The following is a 24,320-nucleotide window of genomic DNA, read 5'->3' on the forward strand; positions in this document are numbered from 1 at the left end:
GGAAGAGGATGGGGTATTTATAGCCCTCCAAGGTTAACATGTGCCTACATAAACGTGAATCTCGTGATCGACCCACATCAGGTTCTGCAAGCGATGAAGTCAAAAGAAACACTTACAAGGGCTGAATTGGAGATGATGATCCCTCTCCATCTCATCCATCGTAGCACTTGGGTATCGGCCAAGGATGGAAGGTGAGGTACGTAAACGTGAATCTCATGGCCATCTTAGCCACCTCACCTTGGATGTGTTGGCAAGCATCTAAATCGCATATGTCCTTCCACGGCGGAAATGCTAAGCAACACATTCTGCATGCAGAACCTTATAGACTTGTGAGCGTACGAATGCAATAATTGTGTCTTTTGGTGTATGGCTGCCAATCTTGACTCAAGGGCCTGAACGTAGCATATAATTAATGCATACTCCCTAGTGCTCGTTCGGTGGACGGTATAGCTTTTAAGTGGTTTATTGGAATGGATGTGAGAATATAGCTTCATAGTTTACATCATCATTATTTATATTATCAAAAGAATGTAATTTTTTCATTTCCAATCGTAATCATTTATTTTTTTTTTCTTCCTTCTTTCTTTCTGATTAAGATTAATTAATCTATAATCCTACCTACTTTTCTGATGAGTAAAAAATCATAGGATCTCGAAAACATGCATAAATATAATTTTTTAATTTAAATCGACTCTATTGATGTAAATATAAGGCACATCACATGGTAATTTTTTATTTTTTTCCTTCTTTTGGTTTTTCTTGTTGTTTTTTATTTCTCCTTATAATGCACCAACAGCAATCAAACCCCCTTTTTTTATTTATTTATTTCTCCCAATTGGTGCCTTCTTTTGATTTGTTTTTTCTTCCATTCTTTTCTTTCACTGTTTTTTATTTATCCATATAACACAGCAACAACAACCCACCTTTTTATTTTCTTATTTCTTTGATAGAGTAGGTAAATATTAAGCTATAACAAATTATCGCACATCATGTGTTATATAATATCTCGAGTCATCGTCGCACATATCACAACTAGTTGGCTTTGTCAAACGAAAGCACTGATAGATAATCGAAACTGATCTCATTTTCCGACGCTAAGCCTTCATGTCATCAACATTTTGGTCAATAGCATTTCAAATTACAATCTACCACATTAACTATATACGAAATGATACAATGGCAGATGGAAACCCAACTCCAGAATATTTTGTACACCATCTCATTCATCTATAGAATTCAAAAGACAACCAAAAGAACTGTCGGCAAGAGAATATTAATCTAAATGATTGGGTGAGATGTGTTTCACTTTATCTATGACTGTCATATATAAAAAACAAAGAAAATCTCATGATGCAGAAACATGACCTTTCTTATTTGTTTGAGTAAACGGCTGTTGTTTTGTGCATGCCACAAGTTGTATTATAAACTCAAAACCCAATACATTCAGAAGAAAATTATCCTAAAATCAGCTATTTTTGAAGTCCTAAATATTGTGGAAAGTTATGGAGTGGATGTCATTCATAATGTTGCTCTGATTATTTCTTCTCCTGTTGATACTTGACACCATGTTTTGAATAGAAATTTCTTCAAGAGATGTGCGTAAGCTTTGATGGTAATGCTGTATGAAGATTCCAAGAACCTTGAGAAGGTCATCATTGTTGTCAAATCACATAATTGAGTGATCCATGGAATAAGAAAGTGGATATGTTCCACCCAAAAATAATTTGGTCTAAGGAGAGGATAAATATGTGTGCACATAATAATGTGTGGTGAGGAAGATGACTTGTGATTTGGGCATGCGTTTTTAAGCCAACTTGACTGGGTAAGAGCTGAAATTGATGGTTGCTTAAGAGAGATGGCCAATTGAATTCCGAAGCCAAGAATTGCTTTCCCATCAGTTCATCCATAACAGGCCAAACTAAGGATTGTTTGTGGTAGGCCACTCCAGCGCATGAAATAGTGAACACTGAAAGAGAAGGGACTGTTTGATTTGTCCTTCAGAAAGCTGAAAAACAAACTGCAGGATTCTTTCAATTATGGAGGCTTTTCACTCGTCCTCAGTAAAGGATTGGAGTTCAGAAACTTAGTCTTATCCTTACATTCATTAGATTGTGTTTGATCCAAAACTTCTTTCATTTTTGAATTATAAGAAAACGCAACTCTGCAGGATTCAACTATTCAAAAGAGCACTGTTTTTTTTGGTTCACTTTGATTTTTTTCATCTAACCTCTGGTACAGATAGAAATCTGTGTATTCTCTGAAAGAATGCCGAAGAAAGTTGAAACACAAGTTGAAGAAGATGAATATAAAGAAAAGAAGATGTCTACGTGATCAAAACTATGCTGATCTAGAAACTATGAAGGGCTGCTATTTCTGATTAATAGGTCATAGTCAACTTGGGACAGTTATGGGGAAGTTTGACTCGAAGAAAACCTTGTATCTGTCTATTTATAGTCAACTTGAATATCTCAATCTGTAAAAGAACTAGATCCTTCTTCTCTCTTCCTATCCTTTCATAAGATCACCTAGATTGATGGTTTAAGAGAAGAGTATTATAATCTCTCAATTAAGATGCATAACCTTTATTATGAGAGTTCCTCACATCAACGTTATCTCCTAAAGAATCATAATTTATGTGGAATTCTTTTCTATTAACCAATATATGTCATCAGAATCTAATTAGTTATATTATATATATCTTATTAAATTATAAAGGATTACAAAATCTAACATATGTCTGCATGATCAAAATTATGCCGATCTAGAAACTACCAAGGGCTACTATTTCTGATTAATAGGTCATAGTCAACTTGGGACAACTAAGGGCAAGTTTGAGATGTCAATCTTGTCAACCAATGTTCTACCAAATTCTTGTTCTTTGCTCGCTGTTGATGGTAGCAGTAGCTTGACTCGAGCTATGAAATGAAGGCTTCCAACATGAATGACATCTAGTTTGCCAAAGCTAACGGATACTTGCATGAACAACCACCATATGAAGAACTCATTGACAGAGGCTTTTTGTATGTAACATGATTTTATATATTCTTTTTATTGCCATAAAATATCTAAATTTTGGTTGAGAATTTTATGAGAAAAATAAGTTTGATATTCAAGTCAGGACTTCAACCCATTTCTAGATGTATGAAGCAGGATAGTATGATTCTGACTTCCACTAGCAAGACCATTCTTTCAACTAAAGAGGAATTTAATTGAAAGTAGACTTCCCTAATACATGGATACTAGTAATCTAACTTGAAAGATTTTGGCAAAGGATTAGCCTAGATACAATCTTACTTATGTCCTAAAGGGTTTATAAAAAAGTAAATTGATTCATTCAGAAAATAAATTACAAACAAGTTCGAACATCTGACAATTATAAGTAATTTAGCATATATTTGATGTATAGGAGAGAAAAGAAAAAGAGGAAAAACAAGAACTTTAGAGGGCAAAACAATGGTTGTAAGTCTATAAATGACTGCTCGCTGGTGCGTTCATAAGTCTTATAAACTTTATATGCGAACTTGTGAATCTACTCTTATCTTCCATATGTATCTTTGTTAGTACGAAGAGTAAATTATCCTATGTTGATAGTCCACCATAAGTTTTTCGATGCCAACAAGGTGTTCATTATAATGGTTGATGTCAAGGTTAATATACAAAAACAATCAAGCTTGGAGTATTATTTTTTTCTTAATAAAGTTATAATTATGATTAAATTAGAGTTCTAATCATGAAAAATATTATGATAATAATTTTTTATTAACAACCTCGTAAGAGTGGCCAACATAGCCTCTATAGTGTTCGAAAGCAAGTAAGGCCATGTTGGGAACATAAAAAATATGCACTAAAAGTATAAAACATATCTTAAATGTACTTTGATGGTTGATAAATTTTCTTCAAATCTTATTTAGTTTGGTTGTTGCATTGCAAATATCCAAATGCGAAATTTTTAAAATATCCTATGATATTCTCTAAAAACATTAGATTATCATTATATAATAGAAATCACAATCCTCATTTTCTCTCCCATTTTCTTGATTTCTATTGTCGCTAACACCTCTCACTTGTCTTATATAAGAAATATTATTTATATATTTTTTAAATATTTTATTTTTTGATTGTATTTTATATTTTTTATATACATGGATGAGACATAAAATTTTGTAATATTACATAAATAAATAAATTTTATTTATTTAAACAAAAATATGTATTTATTTTTTAATACATATGAAAAATATTAGAAGGATAAATTTTATTACATAATATTTAATGAACTTTTAAAATATAATATTACCAAATAATATTTATGACAATGTATATTTAAGATATATTTTTAATCTATTATTTATCAAATACTCAAGACATTCCAATTACTATATATTAAATATATATTTCCAAACATAATCACAACACAATCAAACATGCATATCATAAACGAACGTACAGTAAAGAAAAACGAGAGAAGGACTTCTCTTAGAGATGTGTTAATTGAGTGGGAAAAGAAGAAAGAGAGAGCAGAGAAGCGATAAAAGAGAAAAACAAAACGAAGAAAACCAGGCTTCCTCCAATCTTCTCCAACTCCTCTTCTTAGTTCCAGAGAGAGAGAGAGGAGGAGGAAAGCCTCTCACCATTAGAGATGTGGAGTAGTACGTGTACTTAGGACTCGTTGTGTCCTCCATAAGGGATGGGTTGGGGGTCTTTATAGGCTATTCATCTATAGCTTATAAGTCCATCCATTCGTCAAGCTCAATTATATGTGTCGACAATACCCAGAAGTCAAACTTCACATTACGCATCCTGTCCACGTTAGTCCAAAGCTAGTCTTTCCTTAGCTGGGAGTCTTAATATATATATTTTATTAAGTACATGGAGGAGGAAACCTATCAAACTGGGCCCTTATTTATTTTATTCATGATAACATCCAACTTTGAGTACATGGAGGAGGAGACGGAGGGAGGACGACGACAGTAACAGTTCATTTCAGTTCATTTATTATTGAGTCCAAGTAGCAGCAAGACTCATTTATTGAAGCAGCAGTATCACTCCAAGAGGTCTAGTTCGGTGCTAGATAAAGTCCGATGGCATCAATCATGGCGCCCGCACGTCCAAAGAAGCCAACGATCTTACCCGAGGCTACAGGAATGGAGAAAGGTTTTCCGCCACTGGAGCCGAAAGGTCCAAAGCTTTCCTTGTTGGTCGTCAGCGTCAGGTTCCTCACCAGAGTGATTTCCCACATCGTATCCACAGACCCCTCGACGCCCACAAGATACTCGTCCTCTTGCAGAGAAATCTGAACAACGAGACTTTCTGTTATTTAGGTGCAACCAATCGATGATGTTAATTCGGAGGAAGATGACGAGGTGGACGAACCGGGTGGGGATCGCCAAGGATGCTACCGAAGAGTTTGGTCTCCTTCTGACCATTACGGGTGAAGGTGATCAGAATGCCGGCGATGACCTCACTGGCGAAAATATCTATCTTGATGATGCGGTCGGCAGCCCCCATGTCCCATTCAGACCCTCCGTTGCCACCCCACGGCCCCACCTTGATCTCTCCCGCCTGCACGCAAGGACGACACCATCACGTTATATACCACCATGCATCAAAACCTTGGACAGCAGGAAATGGATAAAGAGAAAGAACCATTTGCATGCAGATATGGAAGTGTGTGTGGACAAGAAGAAGAAGAAGATGACGATGATGATGCACGCCCTTCCTCTGGGACCTATATTACATGGGTGGGCCCATAACCATCTTCCTCAAATAAAACGTTAAACGTGTAGTACCTACGTAAACGTGAAACTAGTGATCGTTACATACACAACTGCAACAAACACAGTGCATGCAAATAAACGCCATTACGTTATAAACCATGCATCGAACCTTACACAGTGCAACAACACAGACACAACTTGCACAGCAAGAATGTATAAAGAGAACGAACGACGTCACGGAGGCAGAGCCTCCTCTCTCACCATTTGTAGACTCCTTTCTTTTGCACAGGAAGAAACTTCGAGAAGACGGTGGATGCTGCACGTCCTCCCTCTGGGAAGAGGATGGGGTATTTATAGCCCTCCAAGGTTAACATGTGCCTATATAAACGTGAATCTCGTGATCGACCCACATCAGGTTCTGCAAGCGATGAAGTCAAAAGAAACACTTACAAGGGCTGAATTGGAGATGATGATCCCTCTCCATCTCATCATCGTAGCACTTGGGTATCGGCCAAGGATGGAAGGTGAGGTACGTAAACGTGAATCTCATGGCTAAGATTGGATGGCTTGGCAAGCATCTACATCGCATATGTCCTTCCATGGCGGAAATGCTAAGCTGCACATTCTGCATGCAGAACCTTAAAGACTTGTGAGCGTCCGAAAGCAATAATTGTGTCTTTTGGTGCATGGCCCCCAATCTTGACTCAAAGGGCCTGAACGTAGCATATAATGCATACTCCCTTGTGCTCGTTCGGTGGACGGTACAGTTTTTAAGTGGTTTATTGGATTGGATGTCAGAATATACCTTCATATTTATATTATCAAAAGAATGTAATTTTTTCATTTCCAATCGTAGTCATTTAATTGTTTTTATTCCTTCTTTCTTTCTTATTAAGATTAATTAATCTATAATCCTACCTACTTTTCTGATGAGTAAAAAATCATAGGATCTCGAAAACATGCATAAATATAATTTTTTAATTTAAATCGACTCTCTTGATGTAAATATAAGGCACATCACATGGTAATTTTTTATTTTTTCCTTCTTTTCTTTTTTCTTGTTGTTTTTTATTTCCCCTTATAACGCAACAACAACAACCCACTGTTTTCTTATTCTGTATGTTTTTTCTCCTAGTTGATGTCTTCCTTTGATTTTTCCCATACAATGGGTCACGTATCCTCTTTAGATTCTTTGTCTCTCACCGTTTTTTATTTCTCCATATAATGCAGCAACAACAACCCACCTTTTTTTTTTTTTGCTTTCTTTCTTTGCACTATTTTTTTTCTTCTGGTTGGTGTCTTTTTTTCGTTTTTCCCCCACATATTGGGTTGCATATCCATTTTAGATTTTAATTGTTTTTCGCTTTCATTCTTTTTTTCTTTTTCTTTTTTTTCGCTTCTTATAACGTACCAACAATAACCCACCTTTTTTATTTTTTTGCATTTTTTTTAATATCCTGATTGTTGTCTTTCTTTAGTTTTCCACCGCATAATTGGTTGCATATCATCTTTAGATTTTGATTTTTTTTTTCTGCTTCCATTCTTTTCTCTTACTCTTTTTTATTTCTCCTTATAACGCACCAACAACAACCCACCTTTTTTTTTCTCTTTTCTTTACAATTTTTTGCTCCTCGCTGGTATCTTCCTTCGGTTTTTTCCCACACAATGGGTTGTATATCCTCTTTAGATTTTGATATTTTTATTCTCTTCCATTCTTTTCTCTCATTATTTTTTATTTCTCCTTATAACGCACCAACAAAAACCCACCATTTTTTCCCTTTTTTGTACTTTCTTTTTCTCCTTATTTGTGTCTTCCTTTCCCCCACATAGTGATAAGTTGAATTGTAACGATAAAAGCACATATTAAAATGGTGGAATACAATGTCTTATTTATACATATGAAAAAAAAAGATTTTCCTTAACTATTCAGTGAGATTTCCTCATGTTGAGTAAATCTTCTCTGTTATCATGCCCCCATAAGATTGAGCTCCGATCAAAGATGTCAATCTTTGACCAATGCAACGAAAATAGTTTATGGGCGAGAGGCTTCGTGAGTGAGTCTGCTAGTTGATCAGTCATATATATGTGAGAAACATATAGTCGATATCTAACAACTTGATCCTGCACGAAGTAGAAGTCGATTGTAATGTGTTTAATGTGTGAGTGGAACATTAGATTGACACATTGGTAGGTAGCTCCAATATTATCAAAGTATATTATATGAGAAAAGGTAAAGTTGATGTTAAATTTCTTGACCGATTTATGACACAATTGTGTTTCGTAGCAGCAGTGGTGACGGCACGGTATTCAACTTCAATTATAGATCATACGATTATCTTTGCTTATTTGAACTCCAACTAATTGAATTAGCTCCAAGGAAAATAATATATCTTAACGTGGATATTCTATCATCAAAGTTTCCTGCCCAATCAGCATCAACAAAGGCATAGAGATTAAGCGAGACGTGTTTGCGGAGAAAGATGCCATGATTGAGGTCCCCTTAAGATATCGCAAAATTCGTTTGACCACAGACCAATATGTAGTAGATGAATGATGCATGAATTATGATAATTTATTAATTATAAATAAGATATCTAGATGGGTAAGAGCTAAGTTTGGGTTCCGCTTAATTCAAAAGACTCATTTATACCCAATGATATTTTGCGTGTGATGAAATGGTACTAGAGTCATTATAGAGTTATGAAGGAAAGCATCATATTCTTCATACATAACTTTACACCAGAGGAGATCTTTGAGCTTAAGTAATTGTGGTGGGTTCAGTAGCCTCAGGAGATGAGTTCGTTATAGCATGTAGGTCAAGGACTTGACTTGGTTTTAAAATACCACTTTTGGAGCGTGTTGCCATTAGATGTCTAGGGGCTATAAAAGTGGTAGGTTGTGTTGTCGGTATAGCCGGTGGTGAGCTACTGACACTGGTTGAGCTACTCTGAGATACTTCAATATCACGAGGTCTAGAAGAAGATGAAACCAATGGCCATGTTGCCAAGGGTATTGCTTCATCAATAGGGGAAACCTATGAAGCAGGGAGTAGAGGAATATTGGAGAGAGCGAGGAACTATTGAACTAGAGGAGTGTATTGATCATGAGGATAAGGACTGGACGGTGTTGTGGGAGGTTCGTAGGATAGGATCAGAGAGATACTTCACTGATGTATGTTTGTTGAAGTAGCTTGCATGGTAGGATACTCATGATTTTGAAAAGGAAAAAGAGACTCCACAAAAATAATGTAACGTGATATAAAGACTTTTTGAGTTTGAGGTTCGTAGTATCGAAAAGCGTTATGTTCAAGAGAGTATCCTATAAAAATGCAAAGCTTAGATCGTAGTGTTAGCTTATGTGAGGCATAAGGATGTAGCCATTGATAACAAAAGATTTTGAGTTTTTGAATGTTTAGAAGCTTGTGAAATAGTTTTTCAAATAGTGACCAGTATTGGAGGACTAGAGTGAGCAAACGAATAATGAGATAGACTATAGTTTGAAATACTACTGACAAAAAAGTTGGTGGCATGAATGCTTGATGTAAAAATGTGAGACTAATTTTAACTATATGCCAATGCTTACATTGGGTAGAACCAAACTAACTAATTGGGGAGTATGGGGGGTGATTTAAGGTGTTGTATACCACAAGCTATGAGATAGGATGTGAGGGCTTGATATTCACCTCTTAGAATAAACTATTTTAATGGAAGATTGAAATAAATTCTTGACTAACTTTCTAAAATTCGTAAAGATTGTTGAAGCTTTAGATTTATGGTGACAATGATATAACCATGTGTACTTAGTGAAATAGTCTATAAAAATAACATAAAATCTAAACTTGTCAAAAGAAAGGGTTGGGGCAAGGCCCCAAACATCGGTATAAATCAAAAAAGTATTCTATGACTTTTATTGCTACGATAAGCATCACTATGAGTTATAATGCTACTTGTATTAAAGGTAGGAAGAGAATAATGAGAGAACAATTTTTGATGCATAAAGGATGAGGGGTGAACAAGACATTGATGTCATACATTAATTGGAGCTATAACTGAAAAGTGAACAGTGGGCTGGGTTATTTATGAAGTTGACGGCCACTCATAAATGTTGTTGTTGTGGAACCAATATGAGTAATGGGAATTCATTTACCATCGCTAATGATGATATCTTTATTTTCGTCATAATTGTTTTGGATAGATAAGTTCTGAAGATGTGATGAGAGGCGCTAGAGTCCACAATCCAATTTGATTGGCTAGTAGTTGGAATAGTCATGAGATTCGCCTGAGGCCACCAGGATTGAGCAAGGAGTCGGGGTCAAGACTGATAGATTTTTGCAAAGTGTCCAACTTTATCATATAACTAGCAAACGACTCTTTGTTAACTTATGAGGACAAGACGCCAGGTCTCATAATAGTTGAAGTTACCACCTTGATAGTTGTAATGTTGATGATGTGGATGAGGCGAGGTTTGTTGAAGACCCATAGGGTCAAGAGACAACTTAGCCAGATCTTTGTTGACTTTTTTATTGTATTGGTTGCTCTTTCTCTTAGATTTTTGACTGAATTGAGTTATGATGGTTGGTTCGTGCAACTTATCCTCATACTTTAAAAATATCTCATAGTCAGTTAGCTTATCACAGAGTTCTTCGAATGATATTGGTGAGTCGTATGCCCGAATTAATACAGTCAGTTCCTTGTACTTGTCTCCTAGACCATTCATGGTATGAACTAGGACTTTTTTTATCACTGAACGAATGACCTATCAAAGCTAAGTTATCAATGATAACTCTAATATATTGTAAATAATCAGTAATAGTAATTTCCTCTTATTTCATTTTTATTAAATTGGATAAAAGACCGAACATGCGAGTACGCGAGCAATTTGCCAAGCTGGATTGCAATTTGTGTCAAGCTTCTGCAATAACAGTTGTACACAAAGATATCAATGGAGTGACGAACCCAGAGACGAAGATTAGGGTCTCTAGAGATGAGATGATCTCAGCATAGCTATAGTTTATGGGCTGGATTTGGTACCAGACTAGAGTCTCTGGAGATGTTGATCATTGCTGGTGGACAACTAAGAGCCATTGATGTAGCCTAGTAAATTATAGCAAAATAGGAGATTAGAAAATTATGCACGTCAAGATGCATAGTTACCTCTATAATAACTGATATGATGTCCTGCATTAACAATAACTGATAAATAATTAAGATATTTTGAACCATTTTGAGGATATATATATATATATATATATATATATATATAGGAGCATGAGAGTTGTCAGCTGTAAATAGAGAGTCAGCAATCAAGGAGGAAGAAGGCGCCGACGCAGATTAGCATCACCTGAGGTAGAAGCAGGTCTCTCCTGGAGTTACGACACCTTGATGTGCTTTGGTGTGGGTGGTCACTGCATGCGACGAGGTGGCTGCAGGAGGTGCCATCATTGGCGAATGAGGTATCTTCGTCTTTGACCCTTTAGGAGGTCTAAGATCCTTAGAGCCGATATCTTTATCGAAGGAGCAGGTTTTGTTGCGGCAGGTTTTGAAGGAACTTCGCATTCCACGTCCTGTCCACATCAGTCCAAACTGATCTTAATGTGAATATTAATGCAAGTTCTTAACTGGGAGTCTTATATATATATAATATCATCATTAAAAATGTCCTTGCCTTGACTAAGCGTCTTGGGGAACCATTTTGAATTTCGAGCTTGTACCTTCTCAGCATCCATAATTTTGCATCAATACATACGATGATACTTTTTTTGTTGTATCATTATTTACACATTTATATTTTATCTTATGTGATATGTTACAAAAAAATATAACTAATACACATCATAGAGACTCGTATATGAGTATTAAGCAAATATTTATGGGTGAAATGACTTAAAAAATAATGAAAATAATAATATATTGGTTAACTTATAATGTATCATGATAAATTTAAGTGTTTTTTGGTTGAATTGATCTTCAATCTCATGCATGTTAATCATCCTAACCAACTGAAAACATATTATCGGTTTAAAAATTATCAACCAAGGAACTATATGTCTTAATATATTTAAGTTGGATTGAATTATTGTCAAATCTAATTATAAATATTAATCAATTTGACTTAAATTGTATCATTATTCAATTTTCTAACTTAGTATCAGATAGTTATTCTAAATGAGTGAAAATTTTAAAAAAAATATATGCAGCTGAATAGATAATATATTATCTTTAATTCATAATTTAATAAACTTACATCTTTGGATTGAATTAATGTTCAATCTTATATATATTACCTGATTAATTTGACTCATCATTAGGTTTTTATATTATAAATCAAGAGACAACTCTTTACGAGCTTCTATCATTCACAAAAGCCTCATGAGTTTTATCTCCAATATTGTTCAAGAAAGGAAGTAATTAATTCTCATTTAATTAAAAAAAATAAATAATGTTGCAATGATGCATCACGTCCATCATTTTTCGTGTGAACTCACATGCCAATGGTCATGCAAAAGTTTCGGGCACACTTTATCTTGTGCAAGGTTCCTTTTGCCAAGTAGGAGTAGGCCTCGTGCCTATCGATACCTCGTCGGTGTCATCTTTATCAATTCCTTTGCATCCTCTTATCTTTTTAGTGTTCCTCCCCACCCTTCAAGATACCTTTGCTCGGACACAAGCAAACCATGCCGACTCCTCCGATCTTAGCCAACTCTTCTTAGTTCCAAAAAGAGAGAAAGAAAAGAGGAGAGGAAAGCCTATCACCATTAGAGATATGAAATAGTACATGTCCTAACGAATTGTGGCACGTCATCCTCAAGAAAAGGATTGGGATATTTATAAGCTATTCATCTATAGCCTACATGCGTTGAATGGGCCCATCCATTCGCCAAATTCAAGTCCTTAGCTAGGAGTGTTAAAAAAACTATATATATATATATATATATGATCATTCTAAACATTTCAAACTGGACCTTCATTTATTTTATTCATGATAACCTCCAACTTTGACTACAAGGAGGCGACGCAGGGAGGACGACGACAGTAACAGTTCATTTCAGTTCATTTATTATGGAGTCCAAGTAGCAGCAAGACTCATTTATTGAAGCAGCAGTATCACTCCAAGAGGTCTAGTTCGGTGCTAGATAAAGTCCGATGGCATCAATCATGGCGCCCGCACGTCCAAAGAAGCCAACGATCTTACCCGAGGCTACGGGAATGGAGAAAGGTTTTCCGCCACTGGAGCCGAAAGGTCCATAGCTTTCCTTGTTGGTCCTCAGCGTCAGGTTCCTCACCAGAGTGATTTCGGACATCGTATCCACAGACCCCTCGACGCCCACAAGATACTCGTCCTCTTGCAGAGGAATCTGAACAATGATACTTTCTGTCATTGAGGTACAAACAATCGATGATGTTAATTAGGACGAAGATGACGAGGTGGACGAACCTCGTAGGTAGTGCCAAGGGGGCCACCGAAGTACTTGGTCTCCGTCTGACCATTACGGGTGAAGGTGATCGCGATGGCGTCGATGACCTCTATGGCGCGAATCTCGATGTTGATGATGCGGTCGGCAGCCCCCATGTCCCATTCAGACCCTCCGTTGCCACCCCACGGCCCCACCTTGATCTCTCCCGCCTGCACGCAAGGACGACACTATCACGTTATATACCACCATGCATCAAAACCTTGGACAACAGGAAATGGATAAAGAGAAAGAACCATTTGCATGCAGATATGGAAGTGTGTGTGGACAAGAAGAAGAAGAAGATGACGATGATGATGCACGCCCTTCCTCTGGGACCTATATTACATGGGTGGGCCCATAACCATCTTCCTCAAATAACACGTTAAACGTGTAGTACCTACGTAAACGTGAAACTAGTGATCGTTACATACACAAGTGCAACAACACAGTGCATGCAAATAAACGCCATTACGTTATAAACCATGCATCGAACCTTACACAGTGCAACAACACAGACACAACTTGCACAGCAAGAATGTATAAAGAGAACGAACGACGTCACGGAGGCAGAGCCTCCTCTCTCACCATTTGCAGACTCCTTTCTTTTGCACAGGAAGAAACTTCGAGAAGACGGTGGATGCTGCACGTCCTCCCTCTGGGAAGAGGATGGGGTATTTATAGCCCTCCAAGGTTAACATGTGCCTACATAAACGTGAATCTCGTGATCGACCCACATCAGGTTCTGCAAGCGATGAAGTCAAAAGAAACACTTACAAGGGCTGAATTGGAGATGATGATCCCTCTCCATCTCATCCATCGTAGCACTTGGGTATCGGCCAAGGATGGAAGGTGAGGTACGTAAACGTGAATCTCATGGCCATCTTAGCCACCTCACCTTGGATGTGTTGGCAAGCATCTAAATCGCATATGTCCTTCCACGGCGGAAATGCTAAGCAACACATTCTGCATGCAGAACCTTATAGACTTGTGAGCGTACGAATGCAATAATTGTGTCTTTTGGTGTATGGCTGCCAATCTTGACTCAAGGGCCTGAACGTAGCATATAATTAATGCATACTCCCTAGTGCTCGTTCGGTGGACGGTATAGCTTTTAAGTGGTTTATTGGAATGGATGTGAGAATATAGCTTCATAGTTTACATCATCATTATTTATATTATCAAAAGAATGTAATTTTTTCATTTCCAATCGTAATCATTTATTTTTTTTTTCTTCCTTCTTTCTTTCTGATTAAGATTAATTAATCTATAATCCTACCTACTTTTCTGATGAGTAAAAAATCATAGGATCTCGAAAACATGCATAAATATAATTTTTTAATTTAAATCGACTCTCTTGATGTAAATATAAGGCACATCACATGGTAATTTTTTATTTTTTTCCTTCTTTTGGTTTTTCTTGTTGTTTTTTATTTCTCCTTATAATGCACCAACAGCAATCAAACCCCCTTTTTTTATTTATTTATTTCTCCCAATTGGTGCCTTCTTTTGATTTGTTTTTTCTTCCATTCTTTTCTTTCACTGTTTTTTATTTATCCATATAACACAGCAACAACAACCCACCTTTTTATTTTCTTATTTCTTTGATAGAGTAGGTAAATATTAAGCTATAACAAATTATCGCACATCATGTGTTATATAATATCTCGAGTCATCGTCGCACATATCACAACTAGTTGGCTTTGTCAAACGAAAGCACTGATAGATAATCGAAACTGATCTCATTTTCCGACGCTAAGCCTTCATGTCATCAACATTTTGGTCAATAGCATTTCAAATTACAATCTACCACATTAACTATATACGAAATGATACAATGGCAGATGGAAACCCAACTCCAGAATATTTTGTACACCATCTCATTCATCTATAGAATTCAAAAGACAACCAAAAGAACTGTCGGCAAGAGAATATTAATCTAAATGATTGGGTGAGATGTGTTTCACTTTATCTATGACTGTCATATATAAAAAACAAAGAAAATCTCATGATGCAGAAACATGACCTTTCTTATTTGTTTGAGTAAACGGCTGTTGTTTTGTGCATGCCACAAGTTGTATTATAAACTCAAAACCCAATACATTCAGAAGAAAATTATCCTAAAATCAGCTATTTTTGAAGTCCTAAATATTGTGGAAAGTTATGGAGTGGATGTCATTCATAATGTTGCTCTGATTATTTCTTCTCCTGTTGATACTTGACACCATGTTTTGAATAGAAATTTCTTCAAGAGATGTGCGTAAGCTTTGATGGTAATGCTGTATGAAGATTCCAAGAACCTTGAGAAGGTCATCATTGTTGTCAAATCACATAATTGAGTGATCCATGGAATAAGAAAGTGGATATGTTCCACCCAAAAATAATTTGGTCTAAGGAGAGGATAAATATGTGTGCACATAATAATGTGTGGTGAGGAAGATGACTTGTGATTTGGGCATGCGTTTTTAAGCCAACTTGACTGGGTAAGAGCTGAAATTGATGGTTGCTTAAGAGAGATGGCCAATTGAATTCCGAAGCCAAGAATTGCTTTCCCATCAGTTCATCCATAACAGGCCAAACTAAGGATTGTTTGTGGTAGGCCACTCCAGCGCATGAAATAGTGAACACTGAAAGAGAAGGGACTGTTTGATTTGTCCTTCAGAAAGCTGAAAAACAAACTGCAGGATTCTTTCAATTATGGAGGCTTTTCACTCGTCCTCAGTAAAGGATTGGAGTTCAGAAACTTAGTCTTATCCTTACATTCATTAGATTGTGTTTGATCCAAAACTTCTTTCATTTTTGAATTATAAGAAAACGCAACTCTGCAGGATTCAACTATTCAAAAGAGCACTGTTTTTTTTGGTTCACTTTGATTTTTTTCATCTAACCTCTGGTACAGATAGAAATCTGTGTATTCTCTGAAAGAATGCCGAAGAAAGTTGAAACACAAGTTGAAGAAGATGAATATAAAGAAAAGAAGATGTCTACGTGATCAAAACTATGCTGATCTAGAAACTATGAAGGGCTGCTATTTCTGATTAATAGGTCATAGTCAACTTGGGACAGTTATGGGGAAGTTTGACTCGAAGAAAACCTTGTATCTGTCTATTTATAGTCAACTTGAATATCTCAATCTGTAAAAGAACTAGATCCTTCTTCTCTCTTCCTATCCTTTCATAAGATCACCTAGATTGATGGTTTAAGAGAAGAGTATTATAATCTCTCAATTAAGATGCATAACCTTTATTATAAGAGTTCCTCACATCAACGTTATCTCCTAAAGAATCATAATTTATGTGGAATTCTTTTCTATTGACCAATATATGTCATCAGAATTTAATTAGTTATATTATATATATCTTATTAAATTATAAAGGATTACAAAATCTAACATATGTCTGCATGATCAAAATTATGCCGATCTAGAAACTACCAAGGGCTACTATTTCTGATTAATAGGTCATAGTCAACTTGGGACAACTAAGGGCAAGTTTGAGATGTCAATCTTGTCAACCAATGTTCTACCAAATTCTTGTTCTTTGCTCGCTGTTGATGGTAGCAGTAGCTTGACTCGAGCTATGAAATGAAGGCTTCCAACATGAATGACATCTAGTTTGCCAAAGCTAACGGATACTTGCATGAACAACCACCATATGAAGAACTCATTGACAGAGGCTTTTTGTATGTAACATGATTTTATATATTCTTTTTATTGCCATAAAATATCTAAATTTTGGTTGAGAATTTTATGAGAAAAATAAGTTTGATATTCAAGTCAGGACTTCAACCCATTTCTAGATGTATGAAGCAGGATAGTATGATTCTGACTTCCACTAGCAAGACCATTCTTTCAACTAAAGAGGAATTTAATTGAAAGTAGACTTCCCTAATACATGGATACTAGTAATCTAACTTGAAAGATTTTGGCAAAGGATTAGCCTAGATACAATCTTACTTATGTCCTAAAGGGTTTATAAAAAAGTAAATTGATTCATTCAGAAAATAAATTACAAACAAGTTCGAACATCTGACAATTATAAGTAATTTAGCATATATTTGATGTATAGGAGAGAAAAGAAAAAGAGGAAAAACAAGAACTTTAGAGGGCAAAACAATGGTTGTAAGTCTATAAATGACTGCTCGCTGGTGCGTTCATAAGTCTTATAAACTTTATATGCGAACTTGTGAATCTACTCTTATCTTCCATATGTATCTTTGTTAGTACGAAGAGTAAATTATCCTATGTTGATAGTCCACCATAAGTTTTTCGATGCCAACAAGGTGTTCATTATAATGGTTGATGTCAAGGTTAATATACAAAAACAATCAAGCTTGGAGTATTATTTTTTTCTTAATAAAGTTATAATTATGATTAAATTAGAGTTCTAATCATGAAAAATATTATGATAATAATTTTTTATTAACAACCTCGTAAGAGTGGCCAACATAGCCTCTATAGTGTTCGAAAGCAAGTAAGGCCATGTTGGGAACATAAAAAATATGCACTAAAAGTATAAAACATATCTTAAATGTACTTTGATGGTTGATAAATTTTCTTCAAATCTTATTTAGTTTGGTTGTTGCATTGCAAATATCCAAATGCGAAATTTTTAAAATATCCTATGATATTCTCTAAAAACATTAGATTATCATTATATAATAGAAATCACAATCCTCATTTTCTCTCCCATTTTCTTGATTTCTATTGTCGCTAACACCTCTCACTTGTCTTATATAAGAAATATTATTTATATATTTTTTAAATATTTTATTTTTTGATTGTATTTTATATTTTTTATATACATGGATGAGACATAAAATTTTGTAATATTACATAAATAAATAAATTTTATTTATTTAAACAAAAATATGTATTTATTTTTTAATACATATGAAAAATATTAGAAGGATAAATTTTATTACATAATATTTAATGAACTTTTAAAATATAATATTACCAAATAATATTTATGACAATGTATATTTAAGATATAATTTTAATCTATTATTTATCAAATACTCAAGACATTCCAATTACTATATATTAAATATATATTTCCAAACATAATCACAACACAATCAAACATGCATATCATAAACGAACGTACAGTAAAGAAAAACGAGAGAAGGACTTCTCTTAGAGATGTGTTAATTGAGTGGGAGAAGAAGAAAGAGAGAGCAGAGAAGCGATAAAAGAGAAAAACAAAACGAAGAAAACCAGGCTTCCTCCAATCTTCTCCAACTCCTCTTCTTAGTTCCAGAGAGAGAGAAAGGAGGAGGAAAGCCTCTCACCATTAGAGATGTGGAGTAGTACGTGTACTTAGGACTCGTTGTGTCCTCCATAAGGGATGGGTTGGGGGTCTTTATAGGCTATTCATCTATAGCTTATAAGTCCATCCATTCGTCAAGCTCAATTATATACTTTTTTTAGAAATCTAGTTTAGGAAGAGAATGCAGGATTATTAAATTAAACATTTTGATTAGATAAGTGATTGATTTAAAAAAATTAGCTAAGATAAAAAAAAATCTTATTTTAATTGAAGTCAATATTAATATTGAGTTCAACCTCTATGAATATATGACATTGAAAAGAAGAAGGGAGGTGAGATGAATAGAGGCTGAGAGATTTCAGAGTATCAAAGATTTTAAATGTATGATAATTTTTTTAGTTTTAAGTGTCTCTTTTATATATATATATATATATATATATATATATATATATATATATATATATATATATGTATGTATGTATAAAATCATTCTTATCTATGATTTTGTGATGTCCATCATCTTTATGAGATAATTTAGTAGAAGCATGAGAGGCCTTGTGGAAATGAAGCTTATCAAAGTACGACAACCATGCAAACAATTGCACATGATCGATCCTTCATTTACTTTGGCCGGGAGGATTTTTGATGGGAATTAACTACCATAAGAGAACACATGAAATGGAAAGCTAATATAAGCATATGATCAGTCGAAACGTATCAAACTGCATCTTTATTTGTTTTATTCATGATCACAGCCACCCTAACGACGACGACGACGACAACGACGACGACGGTAACAATTCATGACGTCCAAGTAGCTAACAGCAAACCTCGATCATTTATTGAAGCACCCCAACGTAGAGTAGCTGCAGCAGCAGCAGCAGCACTCGAAGAGGTCTATTTAGGTGCGAGGTAAACTCCTATGGCATCAATCATGGTGCCCGCACGTCCAAAGAAGCCAATGATCTTACCCGAGGCTACAGGAACGGAGAAAGGCTTTCCGCCACTGGTGCCGAAAGGTCCATAGCTTCTTTTGTTGGTCCTCAGCGTCAGGTTCCTCACCAGAGTGATTCTCCCCAGCGTATCCACAGACCCCTCGACGCCCACAAGATACTCGTCCTCTTGCAGTGGAATCTGAACAACGAGACTTTCTGTCATCGAGGATGGTGTTAATTAGGAGGAAGATGACGAGGAGGACGAACCTCGTGGGGTGTGCCCCCGGAGCCACCGAAGTGCTTGGTCTCGATCAGGCCATAACGGGTGAAGGTGATCACGATGGCATCGATGTTGTCTCCGGCGCGAATCTTGATGTTGGTGATGCGGTAGGCAGCCCCCATGTCCCATGCAGACCCTCCGTTGCCACCCCACGCCCCCACCTTGATCTCTCCCGCCTGCACGCATGCACGACACTATCACGTTATGTACCACCATGCATCGAAACCTTACGACACAACTTGCAAAGCAGGAAATGGATAAAGAGAAAGAACCATTTGCAGATATGGATGTGTGTGTGCACAAGAAGAAGAGGAAGAAGATGATGCACGCCCCTCCTCTGGGAAGGGATGGGGGGTATTTATAGCTACTTCTTCACCTACGCCCCCGGGAAATACGTGCCCACTAAGGATTGCATGGGTGGGCCCATAACCATGTTCCTCGAATAAAACGTTAAACATGTACATACGTAAACGTGAAACTCGTGGTCGTGATATATATATATATACTTCGGGTTATGGGATATAGGTGGAAGTGAGAAGAAGAAGAAGATGATGATGAAGGATATTTATGGACCACAAAACATGTTTCGACACTTAATCAAAGGTGAATTCACTAAACATTGACTTGATGGGATTCCGCATGTGAGGCTGTTAATATAAAGATGCTCAGCTTTGATCAGCTCAAGGAAAATATATATCAAGGATTCTTCACTGACAGCTGAACTCAACCAGTCATCTTAAATGGATATATAGGTCTTCGGCTCAGCACAGCTTGAGCTAATTCTAAACCTAGAAACATGCTAAGTCTCATCTCTGTCACTATCAAACTTTACGAGTCCAATATGCTAAAAAATCACTTGCAAAAACAGTTGATATGAAAAATATTTTCCCAATCACAGTTCGACAAATGGCAATGGATGACAGCTTGAGGTCAAAGACTATATGAACATCAGTATGCATAAGAGATCCACGTCCTCGTGTATTTAATCCGTTATCATCTCTATCAAAATACATACATTGTGTCGAACCCTCTAAGACCCCATCGGTGGCTTATCCGATATAACCCAGTAGATACTTAAGTTATCATAAGGAGCGATGTGTCAACTATGTGACAAAGCTTCTAAAGTCAGAATGCACAGAGAGCTTATGAACTCTTGTGTGTGATGGAACACCCTTGATGAGGCTTTTTTATAGTATATTTTTGGTAATATTATACTCATAGATTAATATTTAAATTAGGAATGATTATGTGCATCTCTCGATCTCGATGGAGTCTTGCTGCACCAAATTCACGATACATGGAACAATCAAAACACGTTTGGTAATGTTTGGATGATAATGATATACCAATCATATGAGATTAAATATATCAATCATATTGCATCAACATGTTGATCATATAACATTGAGATATCAATCATATGAGTTTACGGGAATATCATTATTTACCTATCAAATATGGTAAACTCAAGAAAATAAATGAAAGCAAAAGTAAAAAATTGACCGTACTTCAAATTTTTAAGACTCGCACTTGCATTAGTCAATTTAATTAGAAAAAGTTACATTATAATGAAAAGTACGATATTAAGGAAATCATTCCAAAAAAATATGAAGGATATTCATTGAGAACTAAAGAAGGTAACTCGAGCGAAAGTTCAAGTAATAATAATGATGATGACATAATATTCCTTACAAGAATATTTAAAAATTTTATGAAAAAAATAAGATTAATTCTACAAAACGAGAATCTAAGAATAAAAATAAATTTACAAAGGATACAATAATTTGTTATGAATATAAAAGCCAGGGAACTTAAAAATTGAGTGTCCACAATTGAAGGAGAAGTTGCCAAAGAAAAAGAAAGAATTCAAAGTAACATGGGATGGGATGAATTAAGTGCATCAAAAGACGAAGAGCAAACCAACAAAGATGAAGTAGCAAACTATATATTGAAAGCTTCCATGAAATATATGACTCACTTAAAATTTTATTTTCTTATGATGAATTATTTAATACATTTCATGATTTATATGATGAACCTAAAATAATTGGTAAAAAATTTAAATTACTAAAAAAAGATCATGCATCTATTTTTGATGAATTTGATAAATTAAAAAATAAGTATGACAATTGTATGTTAATATATTGCACTAAATGTTAAGAGTCAGACTCATTCAATATATATATATATATATATATATATATATATATGATTACAACAAACATTATAAAATTTTAAAATTAAAAATAAATCATTAAACATGATTCTTGTTAAGAAATGTTCTGTACATAAAAAAGAAGGAATCAACTTTGTGAGTAATAACACTCAACAAAAGCCAACAAAATTCATAATAAGACTCACACTATATGTTTCCCCAAAATTTAAATTTAATTTTTGTGAAAGATTTGGTCACTATGCTTATACATGCTCTTTTAAAAAATATAGCTCTCATAAATTAGTTTGAGTACTTAAGGAACTATAAATGATTTAATGTCAAATAACAAGAAAGGTAGATTTAACCATGAAGGACCTAAAGTTAAACGAGTACCTAAAGCAAACCCCTCTTTTTTGTAAGTATGTCTCCAAACAAAAGCTAAGAGCAAAAAATAGTATCTTGATAGTGGATGCTCAAGACACATGACTGGAAATCCAACATATTTCTCAAAACTCACTAGCCAAGGTGGAGGATGTCACCTTCAGAGACAACAATAAAGGAAAAATTATTAGCAAAGAAAATATCAATAACAAATGAAATCTTTTGAATAAAGATATTATGTAATAGATAGCTTAAAACATAACTTATTAAGCATTAGTCAATTGTATGATAAGGAATATAAAATTAAATTTGAATCTAATGCTTGTATCATATAGATACCACATAAAGATAAATCTATGATTACTTTAAGGAGCGATCATATTTATCCTATTGATCTTGATAATTTTTATGATAAAATATTTTTTTATTTTAAACGATGATGCATGGTTTTGGCATAGGAGATTAGGTCATACAAGTATGAAATTGATCTCATAAATTATAACTAAAGAACTTGTAAGAGAAATGCCCAGAATTAAATTTGTTAAAGATAAAATTTATGATGTATGCCAACTGAAAAAGTACATAAAAAGTAGTTTCAAACATAAAAATCAAGTGAGTACCTCTAGATCATTATAATTAATTCATATGAATTTATTTGGATCTATTGACGTCACAAGACTAAGAGATATTAAATATGCTTTTGTGATTGTTGACGATTATGGTAGATATACTTAGATATACTTCTTGAAACATAAAAGTGATTATTTTAAATATTTTACCAAGTTTTGCAAATAAGTTCAAACTAAAAGAAGTTTTTTGAATTTTTCTTTTTGTAGTGAGTGATCAAGGTGATGAATTTAAAAATTATGAATTTTAAGAATTTTGTGATTCGAATAGGTAGAAGCACAATTTCTCTATTCAAAGAAATCCATAACAAAAAGGAGTTGTTGAGAGAAAGAATAGGAGTTGTTAAAAACATATTATCGATTTAAAAATTATCAATAAAAGAATTATATATCTTAATAAATTTAAATTGGATTGAATTATTATCAAATATAATATATTAATATTAATTAATTTGACTCAGACTTATTGTTATTTAATTTTCTAACATAGTATCAGATATTTATTCTAAATGAGTGAATTTTTTTAAAAAAAGATATGCAGCTGAATAGATAATATATTATCTTTAATTCGTAATTTAATAAACTTACATCTTTGGATTGAATTAATGCTCAATCTTATGTATATTACCTAATTAATTTGACTTTTTTTTATCATAAATCAAGAGACAACTCTTTACTAGCTTCTATCATTCACAAAAGCTTTATGAGTTTTATCTTTGATAATATTCAATAAAGAAAGTAATTAATTTGTATTTAATTCAAAAATAATAATATTACAATGATGCATCATGTCTATCATTTTTCGTTCGAACACACATGCCCATGGTCATTCAAAAGTTTCGAGCACTCTTTGGCTCATTTGATCTTCTTTTTTCCAAAAAGTCGAACAAGATTCCTTTTCCTAAGTAGGGGTGGGTCTTGTGCTTGTCGATACTGCACCCATGTCCTTTTTATCAATCTCTTTGCATCCTCCTGTTCTCTTTTCTATTCCTTCTCACCCCTAAGGATACCTTCGCTCGAACGTTGGCCTTTTTGTATCCCACGCATCCCCTTTCACTTCCCAAACATAGCCTTTGGTTCTACCAACATGTAAATGTCGACAAGTGTGAGTCTAGTTAGCTTCACTAGTAGCAAGACTACACATCATCGAAAAAGCTATTTGATGTTTGCGTCAAGGCATCCCAAGAGCCGATTTTGTATGTCAAGGGTCTCGCAGGTTTGGATACATCTGGGATGTCGACTCATAGGTTTGTTTATTTTGCTCGAAGAATATAGACCTGGTGACCATGCTCTTCTTGTTTACTCGTCGATGATCAGACCTGGGCCGCTCCCAAGGGTTGGAAGCTAATAAAGGAGGTGAGGGTGGGTGTAACCCTAGCTCTCCGCTCATTGTACTGGCTCTCTTCTCTCTCTTTCCTCTCTCATGTTGGCCGCCCTCCTAGACTTGTGCCTCGATCATCTCATGGAGTCAAGTCATATAAATAGGGGCAAATGGATGTGGCTAGA

At 35.0% G+C, this 24,320-nt stretch overlaps 3 protein-coding genes across 3 annotated transcripts; all 3 read right to left on the bottom strand.

Annotated features, from left to right (window-relative positions):
* Positions 1-4,884: 4,884 nt before the first annotated feature.
* LOC135589114 (mannose/glucose-specific lectin-like) lies at positions 4,885-6,037 on the bottom strand. Its single transcript, XM_065081415.1, has 3 exons — positions 5,979-6,037; positions 5,374-5,562; positions 4,885-5,293 (listed from the first exon to the last, which is right to left on the bottom strand). Exons 1-3 carry the CDS (start codon positions 5,979-5,981, stop codon positions 5,057-5,059), a joined length of 429 nt encoding a protein of 142 aa, XP_064937487.1. The 5' UTR covers positions 5,982-6,037; the 3' UTR covers positions 4,885-5,056.
* A 6,718-nt stretch (positions 6,038-12,755) lies between these two features.
* On the bottom strand, positions 12,756-13,828 carry LOC135589115 (jacalin-related lectin 19-like). The gene is made up of 3 exons (XM_065081416.1): positions 13,756-13,828; positions 13,152-13,340; positions 12,756-13,071 (listed from the first exon to the last, which is right to left on the bottom strand). The coding sequence occupies exons 1-3, from the start codon at positions 13,756-13,758 to the stop codon at positions 12,835-12,837; spliced, it is 429 nt and encodes a 142-aa protein (XP_064937488.1). The 5' UTR covers positions 13,759-13,828; the 3' UTR covers positions 12,756-12,834.
* Positions 13,829-19,016: 5,188 nt separating this feature from the next.
* LOC135587025 (protein GOS9-like) lies at positions 19,017-19,973 on the bottom strand. The gene is made up of 3 exons (XM_065081417.1): positions 19,925-19,973; positions 19,640-19,828; positions 19,017-19,571 (listed from the first exon to the last, which is right to left on the bottom strand). Exons 1-3 carry the CDS (start codon positions 19,925-19,927, stop codon positions 19,335-19,337), a joined length of 429 nt encoding a protein of 142 aa, XP_064937489.1. The 5' UTR covers positions 19,928-19,973; the 3' UTR covers positions 19,017-19,334.
* Between the last annotated feature and the right edge of the window lie 4,347 nt (positions 19,974-24,320).

This window comes from Musa acuminata, chromosome BXJ1-8, assembly GCF_036884655.1.
Source record: "Musa acuminata AAA Group cultivar baxijiao chromosome BXJ1-8, Cavendish_Baxijiao_AAA, whole genome shotgun sequence".
Lineage (NCBI taxonomy): Eukaryota > Viridiplantae > Streptophyta > Magnoliopsida > Zingiberales > Musaceae > Musa > Musa acuminata.